At 44.6% G+C, this 27,813-nt stretch overlaps 1 protein-coding gene across 1 annotated transcript; it reads right to left on the minus strand.

Annotated features, from left to right (window-relative positions):
• Nucleotides 1-208: 208 nt before the first annotated feature.
• LOC307054276 (histo-blood group ABO system transferase 1-like) lies at nucleotides 209-27,683 on the minus strand (the record flags this gene model as incomplete). Its single annotated transcript, XM_079705873.1, has 8 exons — nucleotides 209-262; nucleotides 3,511-3,851; nucleotides 12,011-12,139; nucleotides 14,756-14,791; nucleotides 15,339-15,386; nucleotides 15,781-15,837; nucleotides 18,332-18,404; nucleotides 27,578-27,683. 8 exons carry the CDS (start codon nucleotides 27,681-27,683, stop codon nucleotides 252-254), a joined length of 801 nt encoding a protein of 266 aa, XP_079561999.1. The 3' UTR covers nucleotides 209-251.
• Between the last annotated feature and the right edge of the window lie 130 nt (nucleotides 27,684-27,813).

Raw genomic sequence — 27,813 nt, forward strand, 5'->3', positions numbered from 1 at the left:
GGGTGGATGTCCTGTGCAGAAATGTGCATGGACTCCAAGGAGGAGTGGTTTGGGGGCTGCATAAATCCAAACATTCATACCGGAACATTCTGGGGAACAGATGACCTGTGGACACATTTCTACCAACTTGTCAGCATTGCCGAATGGAGGGAACCAAGAACAGGGAACAAGAAGAAGCTCACTCACCAGGTGCCCTAAATTAGCTGGTCTGGGATCACCTACATCCAGACGGTGTGGTCTGGTCTCCCTGTTTACCATGACCCTGAGAGCCGGACAGGTGTCAGAGGGGAATGAAAAGAGAAAGTCAACAGGACTCTTAGGAAGAAATAAATAAAAGTACTATTACTTTTATTATTATTAACCACTGATGTGATTATCAGTGGTTAGAAATTTCAAGAGAATCAATTAGAAAAAAGCCAGCTAAGACTTACAAAAGATTTAAATAATATAACCAGATGCATGATATAGACACTGGATAATAATAAGTAGCTTTCTCATACACTATATGCCAGCAATAACTAATTAGCAAGTGTGATAGCAGTGACCAGCAAACTATTGCCTGTGGGCCAAATCTATCCCACTGCCTGTTTTTAGAAATAAAATTTTATTTGAACACAGCTGCACTCATTTGTTCATGTACTACTTAATGGCTGCTTTCGCACTATAGTGGCAGAGTTAAATAGTTATGACAGGGACTGCATGACCCATAAGCCCTAAAACATTCACTATTTGGCCCTTTGCAGAAAAAGTTGACTGACCCCTCGTAATACGAATAAAACATACATTCACAATAGCCATAAAAACCATTAAATGCCTAGAAATGAACTTACTAACCATGGGCGCTGTATATCAAAGAAAATTAGGAGGTTCTGCTTTCAGTAGTGGACAAGTAGCTTATAGAAGACTCACCCCCTTGCATATGACAACTGTAAACTTTGGCCAAAGTATACATTTTTTCACAAAACTACCTGAAGCCTCTAGAAAGTGACAAAAGGTGAAGATTTGGAAGGGAGTCTTCACTTGGAAGAAGAGGTCAGCACTAGGAGAGATTCCTTTTACGTACAGTTGTTAGCCCGAGGCCACATGCCCATCAGCAACAGCTAAAACTCAGTAAAGAAAAAGATTCACTTCTTACTGGTTTGAAGAACAAGGGGACAAGCTTGGGGTAATCACAGCAGCTGGAAAACTGCAGGGGGAAATACCAGAAATGAGACAGCCAGAGAGAAGGAGCCCTGAATTCTGTGTATAAACTCAGCCCAAGTCTTTGGCTGATCTGTAAACTACTCACGTGTGGGGTAGACTTCAAGCCACCAAGCTGACCCTAAAAGAATAACAGAGACTTGAGCTGCGGCCCACCACAGACGAGAGAGAGCTTGAAATTTGAAGCCACCTAATTTGCCTCCTAAAACAAAAGAATTAAACTTTTCCTAAAGAATCTAACAGAATATGTCGCCACAATGAATCATCACAATGTCTAGGAGACGGTGAAGAATGAGTAGACGGAGGAAGAAACAGGAGATGTGTTTCCCTGAGTTGGATGAACGGAGGCATGAATAGGCAGGTGAGTGGTACGTGAGTGGTTCAATCATAACACAGAGCAGAATAGTAGTGGTAGAATCTACGTGATAGGTATGTGAATATTCACTGTGCAATTCCTTTAAATGTTTTGTATGCTTTAACTTTTTCAAAATAAAATGTTGAGAAAAACAGATTTTAAAAATATATAAGTCTTTAAAGATTTTTAAATCTTTAAGTCTCTTACATCTTTAAGTCTTTAAGTGGTTAAGTCTTAAAGACTTTAAAAAACAAAAAAACAGAAGGCTCCTTTGTGCAATTTCACAAGAGTTTAAAAGTTAGATGGAAATGCAACAGGCCAAGAGCAGTCAAGATACTCTTGAGAAACCATGTGGGAAGACTTACCCAATCAGATACGAAGATTTATTTATAAACCTAGAGTAACTAAGATGATGTGTTATTGCCATAAGAATAGACAAACAGACCAATGGAACACAGACTAGAGAACCCCAAAATAAACCTAGGCACATAGGGACACTTGATACTATGTGACTGATGATATTGCAAATCACTAGGGGAAAGAATTTTTCAATAAGTTTTCAAGCACATTTTCAATAAATGGTGCTCAGATAATGGTTATCCAGAGGAAGAAAAGTTAAAATGGGCCCTTACATTAAAACCACACACAAGTCAATTTCAGTAGATTAGAGACCTAAGTGTGAGGGAAAAACATAAGGCTTTTGGAGGATAACATAGGAGGCTATCTTCATGATTTCAAAGCAGGGGATGATTTCTTAAATTTACTTACATTAAAAGAGTTGAAATGACAACATAAAAACTGGAAGAAGCTATTTTTAATATGTGTCTGATAAAGGTACTAGCATCCAAAATATGTAAGAGACACCCACAAATCAATAAGAAAAAGACAAACAATCCAAAGCAACAAGCTACCAACACAAGTAAACCAAACCTAGGAAGTACTCTCAGTCCGGGCCTCTCCTGCTGTCTCACGACATGGTAAAATAGGCTTTTAAGAGTTCCTTAAACTTAGGGAATTCCCTGGCGGTCCAGTGGTTTGGACTCTGCGCTTTCACTGTCGAGAGCCCAGGTTCAATCCCTGGTCAGGGAACTAAGATCCCACAAGCTGGGCTGCACAGCTAAAAAAAAAAAAAAAAGTTCCTTAAATTTAAATGTGAACAGTTTTGAGAGTCCCTGGGCATCACACACTGAGGTATGTACTTGGCCTCTGCCATCAGGAGCTCACATGTAATGGGCAAGGCCAATGGGTAATGTAGGCAGAATGGCAGACATAGCCAAAGAATACACTTAATACTTTATGGAAATGCAGAGGGAAGAGCAATTCACTTCAACCACAGGAAGAAGAGAGAACCAAAGAAAGCTTCCTAAGAAGGTGACCTTGTGGAGACCTTGAAGGATCAGTCACATTTAAAGAGAATGCAGGATTAGGAGGGAATGAAAACCCAGAGCTGGGTTTGTTTGATGAGTGATGGAAGACCCTCCAGAGGAGGAAACAAAGAGATGGCCTCATCCACGTCATCAAATCTTTGGCCAATCCCTTATCAAGACAGCAGAACCACTGACATGCACTACAGCCCGATAACGTGGGCTCTTGGGAAGTATGTTCTCATTGGTTCCGAATCTCTGCGTGGTTCTTGGGCACAGCCACGAATCGAAGTTTCCTGAGAAAAGGTGGTCTCCGCAGCAGCCGCTCGTCCCACATGTACTCGGGGGACAGCACCTTGCTGGGCTTGTGGTACAGCAGGTACCTGTTCAGGTGGCTCTCATCGTGCCACACGGCCTCGATGCCATTGGCCTGGTCGGCCATCATCGCCTGGTGACAGGCCGTGGTGAGCTGGTAAACCTCAGGGACCGACCCCCCAAAAAAGCTTCCCATGTAGTAAAAATCACCCTCATCTCTCGGAATGTAGGCCTGAGACAAGGGCTGGCGTTCATAGGTGAAGGACTGGCGATCACCTGCGTAGAAACCAGGATGGAGGGTCCCGAAGAGCGGTGCCAGGATCTCCACGCCCACGTGGTCGCTGAACTTCATGTCCACGTCCAAGCACACCAGGTAATGGACCTCGCGGAGGAAGCGCTGCTGGGAGAAGTTGCTGATCATCTCCATCCGGTGCATGGATATGTCCTGCCAGCGTTTGTAGTTTCGGACCTCGAGGACCACCACCCGCCTCCCTTCCTGGAGGGGGATCTGGGGCACATCCGCCAGCCGGTCAGTGAAGACGTAGTAGTTGACCTTGTGTCCCACCATGAAGTACTTCTCAGCCGTCTCCAGGAAGAGCTTCAGGAAGACCACGTATCTAAAACCAACAAGCCCCCCCAGGAAAGAGAGGGTGGGCGTTAACAGAATCACACAGCAGCAAAATAATAGATTTTTAGACAAAAACAGTTTGTAAAACTTTAGCCATACCTTGAGGACATTATGCAAAGTGAAATAAGCCAACCACAAAAAGTCAAGTACTATATGATTTTACTTGTATGAGGTACCTAGAGTAGGCAAATTCACAGACCCAGAAATAGAATGGTGGTTGCCAGAGATTGGGGGAGGGGGAATGGGGAGTTAGTGTTTAATAGGCATAAAGTTTCAGTTTTGCAAGATGAGAACAGTTCTGGGGAGGGACAGTGGTGATGGTTGCATAACAACTTGACTACGTAACACTACTGAACTGTATACTTAAAAATAGGTTAGATGGTAAATTTTATGTTATGTGCATTTTACCACAATTAAAAATCAAAAAAATAGGGGCTTCCCAGGTGGCACAGTGGTTGAGAGTCTGCCTGCCGATGCAGGGGACACGGGTTCGTGCCCCGGTCCGGGAGGATCCCACATGCCGTGGAGCGGCTGGGCCCGTGAGCCATGGCCACTGAGCCTGCACGTCCGGAGCCTGTGCTCCGCAGCGGGAGAGGCCACAACAGTGAGAGGCCCGCGTGCCGCAATAAATAAATAAATAAATAAATAAATAAAATAAAAATAAAAACCATAGACATTCTACGAGCTAAAGACAATGTACCCTGACCGGATATAAAGGGAGGGATTCCGATTGCTTGGTGTTGAGAAAATACTCTCAACCATAAAATATTTTATTAATCCACAAGTTTGGCAAAAATTCAAATGATAGATAGTATCCAAATGATGGATATCTCCCAGCTCAGGACCCTCCAATGGCTTCTTGTTTTTTTTTTTTTAATTGAGGTATAGTTGATTTACAATACTATATTAGTTTCAGGTGTACATCATAGTCATTCAAAATTTTCATAGATTATATTCCATTTAAAGTTATTATAAAATATTGGCTATATTCCCTGTGGTGTACAATATAAATAAAACAAATGAATATAACACAACAGAAACAGACTCATAGATATAGAGAACAAACTAGTGGTTACCAGTGGGGATACTAGCGGAGGAGGGACAAGACTGAGGTAGGGGACTAAACGGTACAAACTACTATGCCGAAAATAAACGGCTTCTTGTCTTAACAAAAAAACAAAGCAATTCAAGATCCTACAGTGGGACTTCCCTGGTGGTTAAGAATCCGCCTGCTAATGCAGGGGAAAGGGGTTCAATCCTTAGTCTAGGAAGACCCCACATGCTGCAGAGCAACTAAACCCGTGTGCTGCAACTACTGAGCCTGCACTCTAGAGCTTGAGAGCCACAACTACTGAAGCCCGCACGCCACAACTACTGAAGCCCGTGCGCCTAGAGCCCATGCTCCGCAACAAGAGAAGCCACTGCAATGAGAAGCCCATGCACAGCAATGAAGACCCAACTCAGCCAAAAATTAATTAATTAATTAAAAAAATAAACTTAAAAAAAAAGATCCTATAGGGGTCTATCGGGACCTACAAGATCTGCTCTGACCTTGTCTACTTCTTCTCTGGCCTCCATCCTCTGTCCTGGGCAGGCCAGCTCCTAGATATTCCTGACACATGCCATGCATACTCCTCCAGGCCTTTGCATTTTTTTCTGCCTGGAATCCATTCCCTGCAATGCTCACCCCTATAGTAGCATTCCATCCTCTGACTAATGCCCAGAACTGGACATGCCTTATACCTCTTCCAGCTGGTACTTACATGGATGCATCCAAATGTAAAACTCCAGCAGCCTGTGCACTTGAACATGTACATTTGACTATGTGCAAATTATAACAATAAAAAAGAGCAAATAAATATGTAAACAAATAAATATGAAAACAAATCGCTCTCTATTCCCTTGCCCAAACTTAATTATTTTTTAAAGCTCATATCACCATCTGACATATTTTGTATTTGTGTTTCACTTATTCTTTTGTCTTTTTCCACTAGAATATATCTCCACGAGAGCAGGACCTTTAACTATTTTGTTCACTGCCTTACAATTAAAAAACAATTAAAACACAATTAAAATGTGTGCACTTCATCATATGTACATTTTACCTAGAAAAAAGAAAAACTGTAAACACATATTGAACTCTAGTTAATGATATGCACAGAGAAGTATTGGGGGGCAGTGGTGCTGATGTCTGAAATTTACTTTCACGTATATCAAAATGGACTGATGGATGGACAAAAGAATGGACAGATAAATAGATTAGTGATAAAGCAAGTAAAATAATATATTTATTGTGAAGCCTATGGGATTTACGATATACCATAAAAAGAAATAATATATTCCTTATGGGAATCCCAGAAGAAGAGAAAGAAAAAGGGACAGAAAATATATTTAAAGTAATAATGGTTGAAAACTTCCCAAACAAGAGACCTGGACATCCAGATTCATGAGCCCCAAAGGACACCAAAAAGTTTGAACCTGAAAAGGACTACACTGAGACACACTATAATCAAATTGTAAAAAGTCAAAGATGAAGAGAGGATTTTGAAAGCAGCAAGAGAAAAGTGAGTCATCACATACCAGGGAACCCCCAAAAGACTACAGGTAGATTTCTTAAGAAACTTTGCAGGCCAGGAGAGAGTGGGATGAATTATTTTAAAAATTGAAAGAAAAGGCCGTCAACCAAGAACACTACACCCAGCAAAACTCTCCTTCAGGAATGAAGGAGAGATAAATACCTTCCCAAACAAACAAAAGCTGAGGGAGTTTATCACCACTAGACCTGCCTTAAAGGAAATGGTAAAGGGCATTCCACGCTTCAAGCAGAAAGAAAAGGATGTCAGTTGATATCATAAAAACATATTCATATATGTGTAAAATTCACTGATAATAGTAAATATATAAAGTCAGATTCTGGTGTGTAATTCACTTATAATTCTAGTTGAAAAACAAACGTATTTAAAAAACATAACTACAATGCATTTTAATATATACACAATATAAAATATGTAAACGGTAACATCAATAACCTAAAATGTGAGAAAGGAGAAGTAAAAATGTAAGATTTACGTATGCTATCAAAGTTAAGTCATTATCAGCTTAAAATAGGTTGTTATAAATATATTTTATGTAAGACTCATAATAATGACAAAAGAAAAACCTGTAGTAGATACATAAAATATATGATAAAAGAGTCAAAGCCACCACCACAAAAATTCATTGAGTCACAAAAGAAGAGAGCAAGATAAAAGGTAAGGAACAAAGGATCAGCAAAACAGTTAGAAAACAATGAACAAAATGGCAAAAGTAAGTCCTTACCTATCAATAATTGTTTTAAACTATTTTAAACAGAAAAGGATTAAATTTTCCAGTCTAAAGACATAGAATGGCTGAATGGATTTAAAACTTAAAAATAAAAAAACAAGATCCAACAATATGCTGCCTATAAGACAGAGACTCATTTTAGTTTTAAAGACACACATAGATTGATAGTGAAGGGATGGAAAGAAGATATTTCAAACACATGGTAACCAAAAGAGAGAAGGGGTAGCTATACTTGTATCAGAAAAATAGACTTCAAGCTAAAAAATGATCAAAAGAGACAAACAATGTCATTATATAATGATAAAAGGGTCAATCCATCAAGAAGATATAACAATTGTAAGTACTTACGCACCTAACACTGGAGCACCTAAACATATAGAGCACATACTAACAGAACTAGAAAGAGAAATAAGCAGCAATACAATATTAGTTGGGGACTTTAATATCTCACTTTCACAATTGGATAGATCATCCAGACAGAGGCTCTTAAGGAAACAGCAGATCTGAAAAACACTACAGATCCAAATGTACCTAACATACATATACAGAATATTCCATCCAACTACAGCAGAATACACATTCTTCTCAAGTGCATATGGAACATTTTCTAGAATGGATCATATGTTAGGCCACAAAAAAAAAGTCTTAGCAAACTTAAAATATGGAAATCATATCAAGCATCTTTTCTGACCACATAGTATGAAACTAGAAATCAGTAACAGAGGAAAGCTGGAAATTTCACAAATACATGAAAATTAAACTACATGCTCCTGAACAACCAATGGATCAAAGAAGAAATCAAAAGGGAAATGAAAAAATATCTTGAGAAATAAAATCACAACATACCAAAACTTATGTGATGCAGCAAAAACAGTTCTAAGAGGGAAGTTTATAGTGAAAAATGAATTTTTTTTAAAAAAAAGGGAAACATCTCAAATAAACAACCTAACTTTAAACCTCAAGGAAAAAGAAAAAGAAGAACAAACTAAGCCTAAAGTTAGCAGAAGGAAAGATATAATAAACGTTAGAGGGAATGTAAATTGATACAGCCACTTTGGAGAACAGTATGGAGGTTCCTTAAAAAACTAAAAATAGAATTACTTTATGACCCAGCAATCCCACTACTGGGCATATACCCAGAGAAAACCATAATTCAAAAAGACACATGGGGGGCTTCCCTGGTGGCACAGTGGTTGAGAGTCTGTCTGCTGATGCAGGGGATGCGGGTTCGTGCCCCAGTCTGGGAAGATCCCACATGCCGCGAAGCGGCTGGGCCCGTGAGCCATGGCCACTGAGCCTGCGCATCCGGAGCCTGTGCTCCAAAATGGGAGAGGCCACAACAGTGAGAGGCCCGCGTACAGCAAAAAAAAAAAAAAAAAAGACACATGCACCCCAGTGTTCATTGCAGCACTATTTACAATAGCCAGGTCATGGAAGCAACCTAAATGCCCATCAACAAACGAATGGATAAAGAAGATGTGGTACATATATACAATGGAATATTACTCAGCCATAAAAGGGAACAAACTTGGGTCATTTGTGGAGATGTGGATGGACCTAGAGACCATCATACAGAGTGAAGTAAGTCAGAAAGAGAAAAACAAATATCATATATTGATGCATATATGTGGAATCTAGAAAAATGGTGCAGATGAACTGGTTTGCAAGGCAGAAATAGAGACACAGATGTAGAGAACAAATGTATGGACACCAAAGGGGGAGAGCGGGGAAGGGGGGTGGGGGTGGGATGAACTGGGAGATTGGGGTTGACATATATACACTAATATGTATAAAATAGAGAACTAATAAGAACCTGCTGTATAAAAAATAAATAAATAAGATAAAATTCAAAAAAAAGTAAAAAATAAAATAAACATTAGATCAGAAATAAATGAAATCGAGAACAGGAAAACAATAAAAAAGAAAGTAAGGATTGGTTCTTTGAAAAGATAAACAAAATAGACAAACTTTTAGCTAGACTAACCAAGAAAAAAGAGAGAGGACATAAATAAAATTATAAATGAAAGAGGAAACATTACAACTGATAGCACAGAAATACAAAGGATTATAAGAAACTGCTATGAACTACCATACATCAACAAATTAGACAACCTAGAAGAAGTAGATAAGTGCCTAGAAACACATAACCTACTCAGACTGAATCATGAAGAAACAGAAAGTCTGAACAGACCAAAAATGAGTAAGGAGATTGACTCAGAAATCTCCCATAAAAGAAAAGTCCAGGACCAGATGGTTTCACTGGTGAATTTTACCAAATGTTTAAAGAAGAATTAATGCTAATATTTCTCAAAGTCTTTCAAAACACTGAAGAAAAGGGATCACTCCCAAACTCATTTTACTAGGCCAGCATTATCCTGATATTAAAACCAAATAAGGACACTACAAGAAAAGAAAACTACAGGCCAATATCTTTGGTGAATTCAGATGCAAAAATTCTCAACAAAATACAAGCAAACCAAATTCGAAAGCACATTAAAAGGATGACACACCATGACCAAGTGGGATTATCCTTGGGATGCAAGGATGGCTCAACATACACAAATCAATAAATGTGATACAGCACATTCACAGAATGAAGGATAAAAATAATAAAATCATCTCAATAGATGCAGAAAAAACATTTGACAAAATTCAACATCCATTCATGATAAAAAAAAAACTCTCAACAAATTGGGTATAGAAAGAATGTACCTCAACATATTAAAGCCATGTATAACAAGCCCACAACTAATATCATACTGAACAGTTAAGGGTTGAAAGCTTTTCCTCTAAGATCGGGAACAGGACAAGGGTGCCCACATTTTTTTTTTTTCTCTTTTCTGGTTGCACCGCACAGCTTGCAGGATCTTAGTTCCCCGACCAGGGATTGAACCCATGCCCCGGCAGTGAAAGGGCCAAGTCCTAACCACTGGACTGCCAGGGAATTCCCAAAGGTGCCCACTTTTATGACTCCTGTTCAACATAGTACTGAAAGTCTCCTAGCCAGAGTAATCAGGCAAGAAAAAGAAATAAAAGGCAAATGAAAGGAAGAAATAAAATTGTCTGTTTGTAGATGACATGATTTTATATATAGAAAATCCTAAAGACTACACCATAAAACTTATATCTAATCAACAGATTCAGTAAAGTTGCAGGATACAGAATCAACATACAAAAATCAATAGCAGGGAATTCCCTGGTGGTGCAGTGGTTAAGAATCTGCCTGCCAATGCAGGGGACATGGGTTTGATCCCTGGTCTGGGAAGATCCCACATGCCATGGAGCAACAAAGCCCATGTGCCACAACTACTGAGCCTGAGCTCTAGAGCCCACACGCCACAACTACTGAGCCCGCATGCTGCAACCACTGAAGCCGGTGCACCTAGAGCCTGTGCTCCGCAACAAGGAAAGATACTGCAATGAGAAGCCCGTGCACCGCAACAAAGACCCAATGCAGCCAAAAATAAATTAATTAATTTTTTTAAAAAAAGCAATGACTACAAGAATTAATAAAAAATCTTAATTAAAAAAATCAATAGCATTTCTATACACTAACAACAAACTATCCAAAAAAAAGTTAAGAAAATAATCCCACTTACAATTGCATGAAAAACAATAAAATACTTAGGAATTAACCTAACCAAAGAGGTGAAAGATTCATATACTGAAAACTATAAGGCACTGATGAAAGGAACTGAAGAAGACACAAATAAATGGAAAGATATCCTGTGTTCGTGGATTGGAAGATTTAATATTGCTAAAATGTCCATACTCCCAAAAGTCATTTATAGATTCAATGCAATCCCTATAAAGATTTCAATGGTATTTTTAACAGAAATAGAAAGAAAGAAAGAAAAAAAAATCCTAAAATGTATTTGGACACAAGAGACCCTGAATAGCCAAAGTAATTCTGAAAAGAAAGAACAAAGCTGGAGGCATCACACATCCAGATTATATTACAAAACCACAGTTAATCAAAACAGTAATGGTACTGGCAAAAAAAATAGACACATAGACCAATGGAACAGAACTGAGAGCCCAGGAGTAAATTCGTGCATATACAGTCAAGTAATATTTGACAAGGGAGCTAAGAATACTCAATGGAGAAAAGACAGTCTTTTCAATAAATGGTGCTGGGAAAATAGAATATTCATGTACAAAAGAATGACAATAGACCCCTATCTTACACTGCTCAGAAAAACTAACTTGAAAAGGATTGAAGACGTACATGTAAGACCTGAAATCATAAAATTCCTAGTAGAAAACAGGGAGAAGCCTCCTGCACATTGATCTTTGCAATGATTTATTGGATATGCCGCCAAAGCACAAGCAACAAGAAATAAACAAGTGAGACTACAGCAAACTGAAAAGCTTCTGCACAACAACAACAAAAATAATCAACAAAATGAGAAGGCAGCCTACAGGATGGGAGAAAATATTTGCAAACAGTTGGCCTCCCCGGGTAATAGATTGGGGTAATGGAGCACACGTGTATGAGCTGTGGTGCGGTTAAGCCCCTGGCACAACGGCTGGTACGTGGAAGTGGTGAACGTCAGCTGCCCATCTCTGAAAGGTCGACGCAGTGACCTCTGGCACAGATGACTCTCAGGTGTGGGGCTGCTATTTTGAGCAGCGGTCTGCCCAGTGATGCCCTGAAGGTCCCACCAAGTTCACCTACACCCAAAGTCACACGTGCCTCCACACCCCCACCCAACCTGTGAGCTGAGCACCTTGTCCTGGAAAAGAGAGACACCGAGAGAGGAGTGCCCCCCTGCAGCTCGGGCCGGTTTCCTGGTTTACCCTGGGCGAGCATCCCTCACTTACTTTTTGATGGCAAACATGGTCAGCCCAACGGTGATGTTTCTGAACTGTGCATCCAAGATGGCAGAGTCAAAGGTTCCATCCCAGATGATGGGTGCAAACCAGGGAGTCATGACCAGCACGTCCACTCTCCTGGGGAGATGAGTCACAGTGTGTGAGGGCAGGGCATGGGGATGTGGGCCACAGAGAAGGATTTGCCCAAAGCTGTACAGTCTGTGAGCCACAGAGCTAGGAGCAGACAGGACTCCAGACTCCCAGCCCAGGGCTCTTGGCACCATAAGCTCAGCACCCGAGACCCAACACTCCTATCCCTTCACTGCCCTAACTTAGAGTATCTCCTGCGTACCAGCCATGTGCTGGATCCCATAGGACACTCCTTCTATGAGGCCTCCCAACCCTGTTTCCAGGAGAAGAGTCTCAAGTGAGGGCAAGCACTAAGCCCTCTCCCAGCACATGGGTACTTTGCCATCATAAGAAATATATATTTGCCACTCCCTCCCCTCCCCTTACCTGACACAGAGCTAGTAAGACCCTTGGGATTTCCGGGGTCGTAGGAGGCGTCTTTTATTCTAATGAGGTGCCTCTGGGTGGGCTTGTGGGTAGTTCAGGACGGGGGCTGGTCACCAGAAAGACCAAGCCAGGATTAGAACCTTGGGACTTTCAGCCTCGTCTCCCATCCTCCGGGGAAGGGAGAGTGGCTGGAGATTGAGTTAATTCTCAATCATGCCAGCGTGATGAAGCCTCCATAAAAGTCCCTAAACTGTGGGGTCCGGAGGGCTTCCGGGTTGGTGAGCACATAGAGGTGCTGGGAGGGAGATGCTCCCGGGGAGGGCATGGAGGGTATCGCCCCCTTCCCCATTCCTGGCCCTAGTTACCTCTCATCTGACTGTCCCTGACCTGCACCCTTTATAACAACGGGTAATAGGAGGCAAAGCGCTTTCCTGGGTTCTGGGAGCATTCCAGCAAATCATCAAACCCAAGGAGCGGGTGGTGAGAAATGATTTACAGCCCGTCGGTGGGAAGCACGGGTGATAACCTGGCCTTGTGACGGGTGTATGAAGTAGGGGCCCTGAGGCTGAGCCCTCCCCCTGTGGGGGTCTGTGCTAACTGCGGGGAGTGTCAGAATCACTTGGTGGGGAAAACCCACACGCTTGCTGTGAGTAGAGAAATCGCGAGTTCTCTTTCAGGGATGAAGCTGAGTTTCAAGGCCCCGCCCCTCCCAGGGGCCCTGTGTTCTCGGCCCCTCCTCCATCTTCCAGCCGCACAGACACCCCTCACCTCTCCCCCTACTCTTATTTCACGAGTGTTCATTCACTCGTTCATCACACCACCAGGACCCACCAAAAAAGCTCGCGCCAACTTGTCCCTCCCGATCCGTGCTGGCCCACAGAAACATATGTAACTAGAAGTGGTCTAGGAGCCACAGAAAAGTAAAAGGAACCAGGTAAAATGACAGGTAATTTGATATATCAATACTTTTTTTAACCCAATATATCCAAAATATTATCATTTCAATAAGTAACTGATATTTTTATTGAAGTATAGTTAATTGACAATGTTGTGTTAGTTTCAAGTGTACAGCAAAGTGATTCAGTTACACATGTATGTATTCTTTTTCAGGTTCTTTTCCCATATAGGTTATTACAAGATATTGAGTATAGTTCCCTGTGCTGTACACTGGGTCCTTGTTGTTTACCTATTTTATATATAGTAGTGTGTACATGTTAATCCCAAACTCCTAGTACATTTTTCGAGTACTAAGTGTTTGAAGTCCACTGTGCACTTCACACCGACAGCACATCTCATTCTAGAGCAGTCCTGCTTCTAGTGTCCATGGCCACGCGTGGCTGGCAGCTCTAGAAACTCAAGGAGGGGTGGGCGTGGGTTTCAGAAATGACAGCGAGCATTTTCAGCTCTCCTGGCAGGGATGTGGCATGACATGACAGAAACCACCCAGCTTGCGTCCCGACCTGCCCCTCACCAGCCGTAGGGCCTCAGGCAACTTCCTTCACTTCTCTGAGCCTTAGTTTCCCTGCTTATAAAATGAAGGCCGATCAAAGTGGTCTCTGGGAGACTTCCTACCCCGAAGCTCTGGTGTCTAGTGCCTCAAAAGAGGGTTGCCAGCAATCTGTCTCTGGCAGTGGAAGCAGGAGGTATAGGCACGGGCTAAGGAGGCTTGGATTTGGGGACAGGCGCTTGCGTGTGGAGGTGAGTTTGGAACCATCGTTCCTCAGATATTTACACCCATGGAAAGACCTCAGGAATAACCCAGCCCAGACCCCTGCCATCCTTCCCCAAGAAGAAACAAGAGAAGGTTCTGTGCCTGGTATGGACCTCCGCACAGCTCCTAATGACCAAGAATTAGAGGCATCTTCCATTGCTCCTTCAACCTGTACCAAACCCATTAAAAACCAACCCAGCCTCCTATAGCATGGAAAGAAAGAAAAGGAAAAAGGCAAAAGAAAAGACTGAACCAGGGAGGGCTTCCCTGGTGGCGCAGTGGTTGGGGGTCCGCCTGCCGATGCAGGGGACGTGGGTTTGTGCCCCGGTCCGGGAGGATCCCATATGCCATGGAGCGGCTGGGCCCGTGAGCCATGGCCGCTGAGCCTGCGCGTCTGGAGCCTGTGCTCCGCAACGGGAGAAGCCACAACGCTGAACCAGGGAGAGGAGGAAGTGAAAAGAAAACATGAGGTACGTGGTGGCAGGGAACCCACTGGCTGCAGCCATGGCAGGAACTCGCTTACTTACGTGGGCTTGAGGAGCTGGGCCTTGGGGTAAAGCAACCTGCGGACAAGACGCGCATGTGAGACAACGCATCATAGATGCCCATGGCCGCAAGGGGCCTCCTCCCAGTTCAGTGTGCCAGTCCTGCCAGGAGGTGGCACTCAGCCACAGGGACTTCCTTCCTCCCTTCCTTCCTTCATCCAGCTGTGCCTACCCGGCCCTGGGGAGGCCACGCACTTCCCCAGGGATCATCTGATGGGGCTGAGATATGAGGAGAGGAAAGGAGGGTCTTCCCTAACTGTTCTATGACACGGCTCAGGTTAGAGACCCACCCGTGTCTCTTTCTTCTCTCCTTGTGCCCTGTAAGTCCTTCCTGCGGTCTAACTCATTACGACTAAGGTCTTCGTGTCCTGCTTCGTTCAGGGGTGGGAAGCCCAGGGCTGGCCCGCACCCACCCCATCCACGCCATCCCCCCTGACAAATCTCACAAATCAGGCTCTGTGGGGTCGGGGGTGGGGGGGTGGGGGAGGAGTATGGAGGAGGGAGACACATGGTGACTTGCTTGGAACTAGGCACAGAAACAGCCCAAAGATGAGATCTCCGATACCTGGGTACTTCAGGTATCCTGCAGGTGTCCAGGTGACGGTCACCTTCACTGAGGGAGGAAAACAGAGTGCTTAGAGCTGGGGACAGGGTGCTGGGAGCAGCACTGCGTGCCAGACCGGCCAGGACCCCCCGAGGGCCATCACGCTACAGCCCCTACTAAGGAAAGCTCCCCGTGACTGCAAAGCTTGGGCCGTGTGGCCAGGTGAGAGGACCAGGGGCGGGAAGCAGGGCAAAGAAACCTCGGACACGCTGACCCTGTCTGGGAGTTTGGAGCTCAGCTCTGCCCAAAGGGATTCCACGGCCGATGGTGACAAAGCGGCCTGTGGAGAGCCCCGCTCTGGGGCGAAGGACAGGAGCCATGGCTGCCCAGGTTGGCCCTGGAATCCCAAAGGAAGCTCTGGCAATGCCCCCCTTCACCCCTGGGAGCCCAGCTCCCGCCCTACCTGGACTCCTTTTGCTCCAGCTGCACGTGCTTCAGAACCACTCTGTGTGTAAGCTGGCTGCAGAGAGGAAAGGTTCTCAGTCATTCCTTCAAAAGTAGCATCTTGGGCTTCCCTGGTGGCGCAGCGGTTGAGAGTCCGCCTGCCGATGCAGGGGACACGGGTTCGTGTCCCGTTCCGGGAAGATCCCACATGCCGCGGAGCGGCTAGGCCCGTGAGCCATGGCCACTGAGCCTGCGTGTCTGGAGCCTGTGCTCCACAACGGGAGAGGCCACAACAGTGAGAGGCCTGCATACCACAAAAAAAAAAAAAAAAAAAGTAGCATCTTGCTAAGAAAGTGCCCCCTCAAGAGGAGAGGGGGCTAACCAGGCAAAGGCTAGGTTAGCATCCACTTCCACCAGCCCTGCCCTCCCTGCCAGCCCCGCCCCGCCCCAGCCCCACCCCCTCTGCCAGCCCCTCCCTCTCCCCAGCCCCGCCCCCTCCCCAGCCGCCACCTCTCCCCCAGTCCCGCCTTCCCGCACCAATCCTGACCCCCACCACCGAAGAAGCTTGGTGGCGCCTGTCCCCATCCTGAAGACCAAGCAAATGTTCGCTGCTGGGCGAGGCTCAGGAATGCCAACGTTTGTGGGTGAAAGGAGGTGAAAGTCATTACCTAATGGCAGACGCCCCTGTTGGCCCTGCAGGTGGTGGACCTCAGGGCTGCCGAGAGAGCAGTCCCGTCAGCTTAGCCCATTCGTCCACCCTTCTGTCCAGCAAGCATTTGCTGGGCCCCCAAGCGCTGAATAGAGGAGGGAGCTGGACCGGATTTGGCTCTGAGGTCCTGTCCTGCGGACTCATGACCGGCACTGGTTAGGAGCTCTCACCTTATCTGTTCTCAGTCAGCCAGAGATTGGTGACCCCAGAGGAATTAGTTCTGGGAGGAGAATGAGACTTTACCTGTCTGGGTGCTAATGGGGTCGGGGGCACCCCATCACGGGTGGGCCACAGGGAATCAGCACCGGTCACTATTCATCCCCAACCCTCATCCTGTAAACGTATCCTTTCCAACCACAGTGAGGATTCTGTCTCTGTTCTTTTTTAGGGTTTGAGAAAACGTGGTAGAGAGAGGAACTCGGAATCAGCCGGGAACTGAGTGCCTCTTTGTTTATTTTATTTATTTATTTATTTTTGCGGTACGCGGGCCTCTCACTGTTGTGGCCTCTCCCATTGCGGAGCACAGGCTCCGGACGCACAGGCCCAGCGGCCATGGCTCACGGGCCCAGCCGCTCCGCGGCATGTGGGATCTTCCCGGACCGGGGCACGAACCCGTGTCCCCTGCATCGGCAGGCGGACTCTCAACCACTGCACCACCAGGGAAGCCCAGGAGTTATTTTTAGATGCAATTCCAGACTCCCTGAGTCCAGCCCTGAGCAGCTGGGAGGGGTGTGCGTGTGTGTGTGTGTGTGTGTGTGTGTGTGTGTAGAAATCTCTGTTTTTAACAGGTTCTCTGAGTGATCTGCATACACTCTAAAGTCGAGAGCCAGGCCTCCTTTCTGTTTTACAACAGCCCTGCCACACAGAGCACGAAAAGCCAAATGCAGAGGGACCGGAGGGGCGCTGACGCTCACACAATCAGCAGCTCCCTAGTTAAGTCAGAGCAGAGAGGGAGCTGCAGCCTTTCCGGCTCCCTCTGCTCCCTGAGCTGTGCCTAGCACAGAATAAACACCCAATAAATGGAAGCTCTTTCTAACAAATTTCTTTGCAAAAGTCATCAGTGAAAATGTGTATAGCTCTACAGCTAACAACTAAATAAGTATGCGTCTGCGCTCTGCAGTATTATATAAACATACAGCACCCATTGCAAGGTTGAGTCTAGGGGCAATTTCACCCTCTTGTGGAATAAGAACTGAAAAAGTATCGACTAGATTCTTTTAAGGGAATGTCTACAGCTACCAAGTTTCTTTTAAAACATAAACAAGAGTAATAAAATGCAGTGAAAACACGTCATCTGTTCCCAATAAATGTATTTAAAGTATGATGTGAATCCCATATGATGACATAATCGGCATTTCTAAAAGGCTATAAATCGCTGCCTTTTGAAGCCCTCCAAACCGCAGTCATGTTTACACTCACCCCCAGGTGAACCTGTCACCTAAAATTATATTAACACCTGGTGGGAATTCCCTGGCGGTCTGGTGGTTAGGACTCCGCTTTCATTGCTGAGGGTGTGGGTTCTATCCCTGGTCAGGGAGTTAAGATCCCGCAAGCCAAAAAAAGAAAACAAACAAACAAACAAACAAAAACCACCTGGTAATCACCCCAGAGCAGAGCCAAGCGCTGACTGGGAACCTGCATCTCAGCCCTGCCCCTGTCAAGTGTTGTGACATGAGGCAAGGAGTATCTGCAAGATGGGAATGACAATGTCGTTCACGGCTTCTCTGGGATCATTGTTACAGGGGAGAAAACCTAGCCGGTCTCATTCAGTTAACGTAAGTAAGTTGTAAGTAGGTTAAGTCACGTAAGTCATAAATCCCCACCTGCCGCAGGGTCCCAGGGCTGTTACCATCCTCCTTACCTATAGAAGCCCAGAAATACAGCAAAGAGCAGGATCGGGCCCAGCCAGAACTTGGTGCTCTTTCCCCAGAATTCTGTGGAGAGGAAGCCTAGGTCACTTGGGGTTAGTTTACCTGGTCCCCAAATCACCTTGTTGAGACCAGAATTGGGCACTGGCCAGGAACGGCCTCCTGTCGGCTCCAGCCGGAAGCCCTCTCCCTCTTGTGTGCTCGCAGGGAAGGTGGGTGATTACCTCTCCTGGAAGCATAATCCCTTTGAGCCTCGCCCTGCAGCCCCTGGGCACCTGTCTGGGTGCCCCTGCTTGTTGGCAGGCCCCAGGGGGGCCAGGACCACTCGTACGCCCCAAAGGAGCGGCTGAGATGGACTGTGGCCGTGAATGGACCAGCAGGGTGGACCAGCAGACAAAGCTTGCCGAGGGGATTCCAACCCCCATAAACACCCGCAGCCCTGATGCTGTAGGAGCTCACCCCAGTTACACGCAGCAAAAACAGTAAGGCCTGGGAGACCACTGCAGGGATGCTACACTTCCAGGGAACATGCACGTTTGAAGGAAGCTGTATCATATGCATTAGTAAAATCTTAGCTGAAGGCTGTGGGTTTAACAAGCTCCACCCTTGATAAAGAACCCCCCATGCCATAGCCACTGCTCCGCTGGGTCTCGGAGGCCCAAGTCTGATGTTCCAGCAGCCAGAATCTCGTTGATCACAAATACGAGGGGCTCCCAAGTGTTGGACTAAGAAAACTATGTACATCTGGGTGCAGCCCAGAAACATTTACCAAAGAATTTCATTTGGTAAGGGTATATACCTCAGTTTCCTCTGACTGGGTATGAAAATGTGAAAACCCAGGGATGTATAAACTCAGGGATGTATCCAAAAACATGTGCTTCTATCTATCATAGCCAAGATATGGAAGCAACCTAAATGTCCATCGACAGATGAATGGATAAAGATGTGGTACTTATATACAATGGAATATCACTCAGCCATAAAAGAATGAAATAATGCCATTTGCACCAACATGGATGGACCTGGAGATTATCATACTAAGCGAAGTAAGGCAAACAGAAAAAGACAAATATCACATGATATCACTTATATGTGGAATCTTAAAAAAAATTATACAAATGAACAGAAATAGACACACAAACAGACATAGGGGAAAGGGGTGGGAGAGGGATAAATTAGGAGTTTGGGATTAACGTATACACACTACTATATATAAAATAGATTACTAACAAGGACCGACTGTATAGCACAGAGAACTATACTCAGTATTATATAATAACCTATAAGGGAAAATAATCTGAAAAAGAATATATATATGTATAACTGAATCACTTTGTTGTACACCTGAAACTAACACAACACTGTAAATTGACTATATGTCAATAAAAAAGTAAAAATTAAAAACAAAACAAAACAAAAACACGTGCTTATACAAGTTTACAATGAATTTGGTAACATTGTATCATTTTGTATAAATTCTATGTGTCCTGCATTTTAAATGTTTAAGGGAATTTGATATGTCCAATTTGTGTTTGATTTAATAAATGGACAAGATTTTTAAGTGCATAAGAAGTTTTGGTCATACTTGAGAGTCTGTTCTGTCCCGTCGTGTGTGTCTGAGAGAGAATTACATCAATTAAGCTTATAGTCATAGTTTAAAACAAATTAAGCTGGGTGGAAATAATCCAGATAAAAGCAAGTATTTAATGGAGGATTCCATTTCTATATAATTCTAGAAAATGCAAATTAATCTATAGTGCTAGAAAACAGAACAGTGGTTGCCTGGGGATGGAGGTGGGTAGGGAAGCGTGGCAGGGAGGGATTGCACAGGAGCACAGGACTCTTTGCGGGTAATAATAGCTATATTAATTTTTGTGACTGTAGTGATGGTTTTGCAGGTGTATACATATCAAAAGTGACTAAATTCTTCACTTTAAATAAATGTGCAGTTTATTATATGTCCACTTTACCCCATAAAGCTGCTTTAAAAAAAAGAAAGAAAAAGAAATGCATCCAGATTGGAGAGGAGAAAGCAGATCTGTCTTTATCCCCATACTACATGTTCATCTATGTAGCAAATCTGATGGAATCTATAAAAAAGCTACTAGAACTAATAAGTGACTTGGTGAGTTTAGCAAAACCACAGGATACAAGGTCAATATACAAAAATCAATTGTTATTTTCTATACTAACAACCAACAATCAGAAATGGAAATTAATAAAACAACCCATTCACAATAGTATAAAAAATATGAAATACTTTGTCAGAAAATTCTGACCAAAAAATATGCAAAACATGGGCAGGGAAAACTACAAAACATTGCTGAGAGACACTAAGGAAGTCTTTTTAAATGGTGAGAACTACCGTGATCATGGATCAGGAGACTTAATATTGTTAAGATATCAAACCTCCCCAAATTAACTTATAGATTCAATATATTAATAATTCCAATCAAAATCCCAGCAAGGTTTTGGAGAAATTGACTAGCTGAATTCTAAGATCTGTATGGGAATGCAAAGGACTTACAGCAGTCGAAATAACTTTGAAAAATATAAATAAATTCAAAGGACTACATAATTTTAAGTTCTGTCCTATTAGAAAGTTAGCATAATCAAGACCAGGTGACCTTCATTAAGGTAAACCAATCAATGGAGCAGAATACAGTCCAGAACAGACACATACACATGGTCAATTCATTTCTGACAATGCAAGGGCAATTCAGTGGAGAAAGCGGTCTTTTCAACAAATCTGCTGGAAAAAATTGGCAATGTGTACACAAAATAACGAACTTCGTTCCATGTACAAAAATTAAATGAAATGGGTCATAGACAAAAATACAGCAGCTAAAACTAGAAAACATTTAGAAGGAAACAGAATACAACTTTTATGGCCTTGGATTAGGCAAAGATTTCTTAGATACAAAACCAAAAGCCATATCCATAAAAGAAAAAATTCATTAGCTGGACTTGATCAAAATGAATAACTTCTGCTCTGTGAATGACACAGTTAAGAGAATAAAAAGACAAGTCAGGTCTGGAAAAAATAATTTCCAAATCACATGTCTGGTAAAGGAGCTGTATCTAAAACCCAATTATATGAAAACAAACATATGTATACATACACACATATATATGATATATATACATATATATATGATATATATACATATATATATGATCTGAACACCCTTCACTTCCTTAAAGAAGATGTAGAGATGGCGAAAAACAGTTCATGAAAAATGTTCTTCATTAGTCATTAGGAAAATGTATATTAAAATCACAGTAAGAGGAAATTCCCTGCCGGTCCATTGGTTAGGACTCCATGCTTTCACTGCCAAGGGCGAGGATTCAGTCCCTGGTTGGGGAACTAAGATCCCACAAGCCGTGTGGCACAGCCAGCCAAAAGATAAATAAATAAAAAATTTAATTTTAATTTTAAAAGATTTTAAAAAGAAAACTTCATTTAAAAAATAAAACAAAATCACAGTAAGATACCATTATATATCTATTAGAATTAAAAAGATGACTCATACCAAATGATGGTAAGGACACGGAACAGTGGAACTCCCATATGCTTGTAGTGGGAACGTAGAATTATGCAACCACTCTGCAAGACAGTCTGGCATTTCCTACCAGATGACCCAGAGAAATGAAATCATGTCTGTACAAAGACTGGTACAGGACTGGTACAGCAGCTTTATTTGCCATAGCTAAGAATTCAAACAACCCAAATCATCAGATTAATAGATAAACAAATTGAGGTGTGTCCACACAATAGCAGAAAGAATGAACTGGATACATAGGTTTGCATGGAGGAGTTGCGAAATAATAAGAGGCCAGATGAAAAGGAGTCGTTACTGTACAATTCCCTTTATATTAAATTCTAGAAAATGCAAACTAGTCTAGAGGGACAAAAAGACAAGGGGTTGCCTTGCATGGCAAGGGTGGGGAAGGTGGGACAGGTTGCCGAAGGGCAAGAGGAAACTTTGGGTGTGGCATTATTTGTTCATTATCTTGATCGTGGTGATGGCTTCATGGATGTACACAAATGTTAAAATTTATCCGACAGGGCTTCCCTGGTGGCGCAGTGGTTGAGAGTCCGTCTGCCGATGCAGGGGACACGAGTTCGTGCCCTGGTCCGGGAAGATCCCACATGCCGCGGAGCAGCTGGGCCCGTGAGCCATGGCTGCTGAGCCTGCGCGTCCGGAGCCTGTGCTCCGCAACGGGAGAGGCCACAACAGTGAGAGGCCCGCGTACAGCAAAAAAGAAAAAAAAAAAAAAAAAAAAAAAAAATTTATCCGACAGCACACTTTAAATATGTGTAGTTTATTATATGTCAGTTATTCCTGAAGCCGTTTTAAATACAAAGACACAAAAAAGCCACAGCGAGATACCATTTCTCACCATCGGATGGTGAAAATACCAAACATGATTGGATGCTCTCCAGGCGGGACTGTGCAGACAACTGCGCCTGCTCACACCTTGGTGTAGAGCTTTCTTTCTTTCCTTTTTTTAATATATTTATTTATTTATTTTTGGCTGCGTTGGGTCTTCGTTGCTGTCTGTGGGCTTTCTCTAGTTGCAGCGAGCGGGGGCTACTCTTCGTTGCGGTGAGCGGGCTTCTCATCGCGGTGGCTTCTCTTGTTGCGGAGCACGGGCTCTAGGTGCGCGGGCTTCAGTAGTTGTGGTTTGCAGGCTCAGTAGTTGTGGCGCACGGGCTTAGTTGCTCCGCGGCATGTGGGATCTTCCCGGGCCAGGGTTCAAACCTGTGCCCCCTGCATTGGCAGGCGGATTCTTAACCACTGCGCCACCAGGGAAGTCCCTTTAGGGACAATTTAAATGCAAGTTACGTTTTCTCCTTACAGTGCCATAATTGTGTGTGTGGAGTGGGGTGGGTGAGAAACACTGCTGTAGGAAGTAGAAAAGGGTAGCACCCCACATAAAGGAAGATCAGACAGTATCTACCCAGAGGCAGACTCACTTAGCATCTGACCCAGCAAACCCACTTCTGAGAATGTACACGGCAGAGAAAGCTACACACGTGTAGAATGACTGATAGGCTTTGTATGTAAGAGCAAAAGACTGGAAACAACCCAAGTGTTCATCAGTGGGGGCGGGGTGACTAACTGTGGTGCGTCCAATAAGGGTTACTATGCAACCATTAAAAAAAGTGGGAGGGTTGCAGTTGGAATATATGGGTCATGTTTCAAGCAAAGTACAGAACTGTACAAATAATATTCTACCTACTGTGTAAGAAAGGAGGGTGAAAAGACATATAACCATATTCACTTACATTTACATTAAAAAAAAAAAAACTAAAAGGCGGAACAAGAAATGAATAAAAACGGTTACCTATAAAGAGAAGGGAGCTGGGAACAGTGTTGGCAGAGACCAGGTAGAAGTGACACTCCTCAGTGTAGACCTCGAAGTATAATTTTTATTTTTGAACCATGTAAATGTACTACCTATTCAAAATAATAACATTGAATAAACATATAAATAAACCAGCATAACATGTTACTTTTTAAATCTTGGAGAGGGGAAAAGCCTTTCTAAGTTTGACGAAAGATTTTTTAAAAAAAAATAGCCCTAGGGCTTCCCTGGTGGTGCAGTGGTTGAGAATCTGCCTGCTAATGCAGGGGACACAGGTTCGAGCTCTGCTCTGGGAGGATCCCACATGCCACGGAGCAACTACACCCGTGAGCCACAACTACTGAGCCTGCGCATCTGGAGCCTGTGCTCCGCAACAAGAGAGGCCGCGATAGTGAGAGGCCCGTGCACCGTGATGAAGAGTGGCTCCCGCTCGCCACAACTAGAGAAAGCCCTCACACAGAAACGAAGACCCAACACAGCAAAAACAAATTAATTAATTAATAAACTCCTACCCCCAACATCTTCTTTAAAAAAAAAAATAGCCCTAAATGGAGACAAATAAATATGAGCCAATGAAGATGAAATTGTTATGCGTGGTTAAAAAGAACCACAAACAAAATCAAAAGAAACAAATTCAGGGGGAAAAAATACTTGCAACTCATATCACAAAAAGCCCTAATTCCCTTAATAATACCTCCTACAATTTAATAAATAAGAGCAACTGTTGAATTTTTTAAGGGCAAAGTATATGAGATGACAACTGATGTTAAAAAGCATTCAACCTGGACTTCCCTGGTGGCGCAGTGGTTAAGAATCCGCCTGCCGATGCAGGGGACACAGGTTCGATCCCTGGCCCAGGAAGATCCCACATGCCGTGGAGCAGCTAAGCCCGTGCGCCACAACTACTGAGCCCGCGCTCTAGAGCCCGTGAGCCACAACTACTGAGCCCACGTGCTACAACTACTGAAGCCCCCGCACCTAGAGCCCGTGCTCCGCAACAAGAGGAGCCACCACGATGAGAAGCTCGAGCACCGCAACGAAGAGTAGCCCCCACTCACCACAACTAGAGAAAGCCCGCGCAGCAATGAAATTCAATCTCACGATAGGAAGAGCAGTGCAAATAAGGGTTGTACAAGACTCCAGTTTTCACTCATCGGGTGAGCAATGGGGTGTTGGCTGTGCCCTGGCAATAAGGTGCCTGTAGGAGCAGGTGAACAGGAAGAAATAGCTGTGATCAGAGCAGGGGTGCAGCAGAGGGTGACATCTGTACATCGCTCATATGTTTCTTGTGACGCCTCCACCTCCAGCTCCCCTCCCCGTTCTCACAAGCTTCCCTTTAGAGAAAAGCCTGGAAAGGAAAGTCCTGTACACCCGAGCCTTCCAACCCTTCTTCCGTCCTTTACCCTCACTAGCCAGACTTTCACCCTGACTGCCTCACTGAAACTGCCCTCGACAAAGGCTCCAGTGATCTCGGCAGCCTCAGCCCAGTGTTTCCTTCCTTGTCTGAATTAACCCGTCAGCCACAGTGGGACTCTGCTCTCTTTGGTCTATTTCCCGGGCCACACCTGCCCGGCTGCCTTTGCTCTTTCTCTTCCTGTAGCACAAATGTTGGAGACTCCAGGCGCGGTCCTGGGCTCCCTTCTTTACCCACACTCACCGCCCAGGGGTTCCTACCTTGTACCAGAGCATTAAATATCATATTTACACTGCTGACCATCCAGTCATTTCTGCAGCCTTCACCTCTCTGTGGACCTGTGGACTAGGAAACTGGACGATTCACGGCCATCCCCACTGAAGGCACATCAACATTATCATGGCCAAACAGGACTGTAGGTCTCCATCACCACACCACCAAAGGGGGGCACTCCTCCTGTCTCATGATAGGGCATCACCATGCATCAAAAGCTCTGAGGCTGGGAATTCCCTGGTGGTCCAGTGGTTAAGACTTGGTGTTTTCACTGCTGGGGCCTGGGTTCGATCCCTGGTTGGGGAACTAAGATCCCGCAAGCAGTGCAGCATGGCCAAAAAAAAAAAAAAAATGTCTCCAAGGCATCTTTAATACTTCCTTTCTCTCCCACCCTGAATCCAATTCACTATCACGCTGTGTCAGCTCCACCTTCAAAATGTATCCCTGGTGCATGTTGTCGTGTGGAAAAATGTACAGCAATTCTTCAAAAAACTAAACATAGAATTCCCATATGATCCAGCAATTCCACTCACGGGTGTATAACCAAAAGAGGTAAAAGCAGAGACTCAAAGAGATATTTGGACACCTGTGTTCACAGCAGTATTTATTCACAAGAGCCAAAAAGAGGAAGCAACCCAATGTCCATCGATGGATGGTGGATAAAGAAAATGTGTGGCATCCACACAATGGGATACGAGTCAGCCTTGGACTTCCCTGGTGGCACAGTGGTTAAGAATCCACCTGCCAACGCAGGGGACACGGGTTGGAGCCCTGGTCTGGAAAGATCCCACATGTTGCAGAGCAACTAAGCCCGTGCACCACAACTACTGAGCCTGCACTCTAGAGCCCGCGAGCCACAACTACTGAGCCCGTGTGCCACAACTACTGAAGCCCACATGCCTAGAGCCTGTGCTCTGCAACAAGAGAAGCCACCCAATGAGAAGCCCATGGACTGCGGCAAAGAGTAGCCCCTGCTCGCCGGAACTAGAGAAAAGCCCGCACGCAGCAACAAAGACTAACGCAGCCAAAAATAAATAAATAGCTAGCTAGCTAGTTAGATAGATAGATAGATAGATAGATAGATAGATAGATAGATAGATAGATAAAGGAGTCAGCCTTAAAAAGGCTTGTCCTGAGCTACAACACGGATGGACTTCAAGGACATTTTGCCAGGTGAAGTAAGCCAGTCACAAAAGGTCAAATCCTGTAGAATTCCGCTTGTCTGAGGGACCTAGAATAGTCAAATCCTCAGGGACAGAAAGTAGATGGGGGGAGTCAGGGGCTGGAGCGGGAGTGGAGGGGAGTTCAGGTTTCCATTTGGGGAGATGAAAGAGTTCTGGAGATGGATGGTGGTGACGGTTGCACAGTGTACTTAATGCCACTGAAATGTACACTTAAAAATGGCTTAAATGGTAAGTTTCTTGTTATATATTTTACCACAATAATTCTTTAAAAAAAAAAAAAGTGGGCAGACAAATGGGTTGGGCTTGGATGCTCATCTCCTGCCCCTGGTGGGGTTCAGTGGCCTGAGGTAGCTGATGGAAGAATGAGCAGAAGTCGGCCCCTGTCCAGCAAAGCCGATTTCTGACCTCGGGGACCCCCTTTGCCTGCATATCGGCATGCAGGACGGCTGGTGTTCGTAGTCCGCCTTCCCCGATCTACCCTGCCGGGTGCTGAGAGCTGGGCTATCATGTGCCAGCTCGACCATTTCTCTGCTCGTAAGTTTCCCCCAACATCCTGCGTGGTGTCCGCCTTGCCCAGTGGCACCGGGGACGTGTGTTCTGACACTTCTCGTGCCCCCTCTCTAGACGGTGTCTGGTACACAGTAGAAGCTCAATGCACAGATGTGGATGGAAGCTTCTCAGCCCACACCTTGTGCAGCACAGCTGCTCGGTAGTTCAGGGCTGGGGACTGGTCTGGGTTCTGGCACTTTCCAGCTGACTTTCTGAGCCCCCCACTCCTCACCCATCTCTGAAACAGAGCAGGCTGGCCCAGGGGAACCTGAAGCTCACAGTTTCTGTTGCAGAGTGCGAGGAGCTCTCCTCTGATCCCGGGCAGGGCGTGTGGCTCTGGACCGGGAAGTGAGCCCAGGAAGGGAAGGGAGGGAGCAGCGGGGTGTGCTGGACGGACCAGACAGAGGAGGGGGAGGTAGGAAGCTGGAAGAGACCGTGGAAAACACCTGCTGTCCGAGGATCCAGAGAGACTGGAACCTGGACCGCCAGGCCCCAGGGGTGGTCTGGGTGACATCCGGGCAGGATGTCGAAAATGGTGCCAGGGAGGGCCATGGGGTCCGGCTGGCTCTGGGCACTTGTAGCCCTTCCTACCACCCACCACCCTCACAAGGGCCTCTCTGCTTTGGTCATGAAGAGTAGACTCTGAGAACACACGGCTTTAGGGAACCAGTACAAACATGAA

The sequence above is a fragment of the Hyperoodon ampullatus genome, assembly GCF_949752795.1.
Source record: "Hyperoodon ampullatus genome assembly, chromosome: 6".
Classification (NCBI taxonomy): domain Eukaryota; kingdom Metazoa; phylum Chordata; class Mammalia; order Artiodactyla; family Ziphiidae; genus Hyperoodon; species Hyperoodon ampullatus.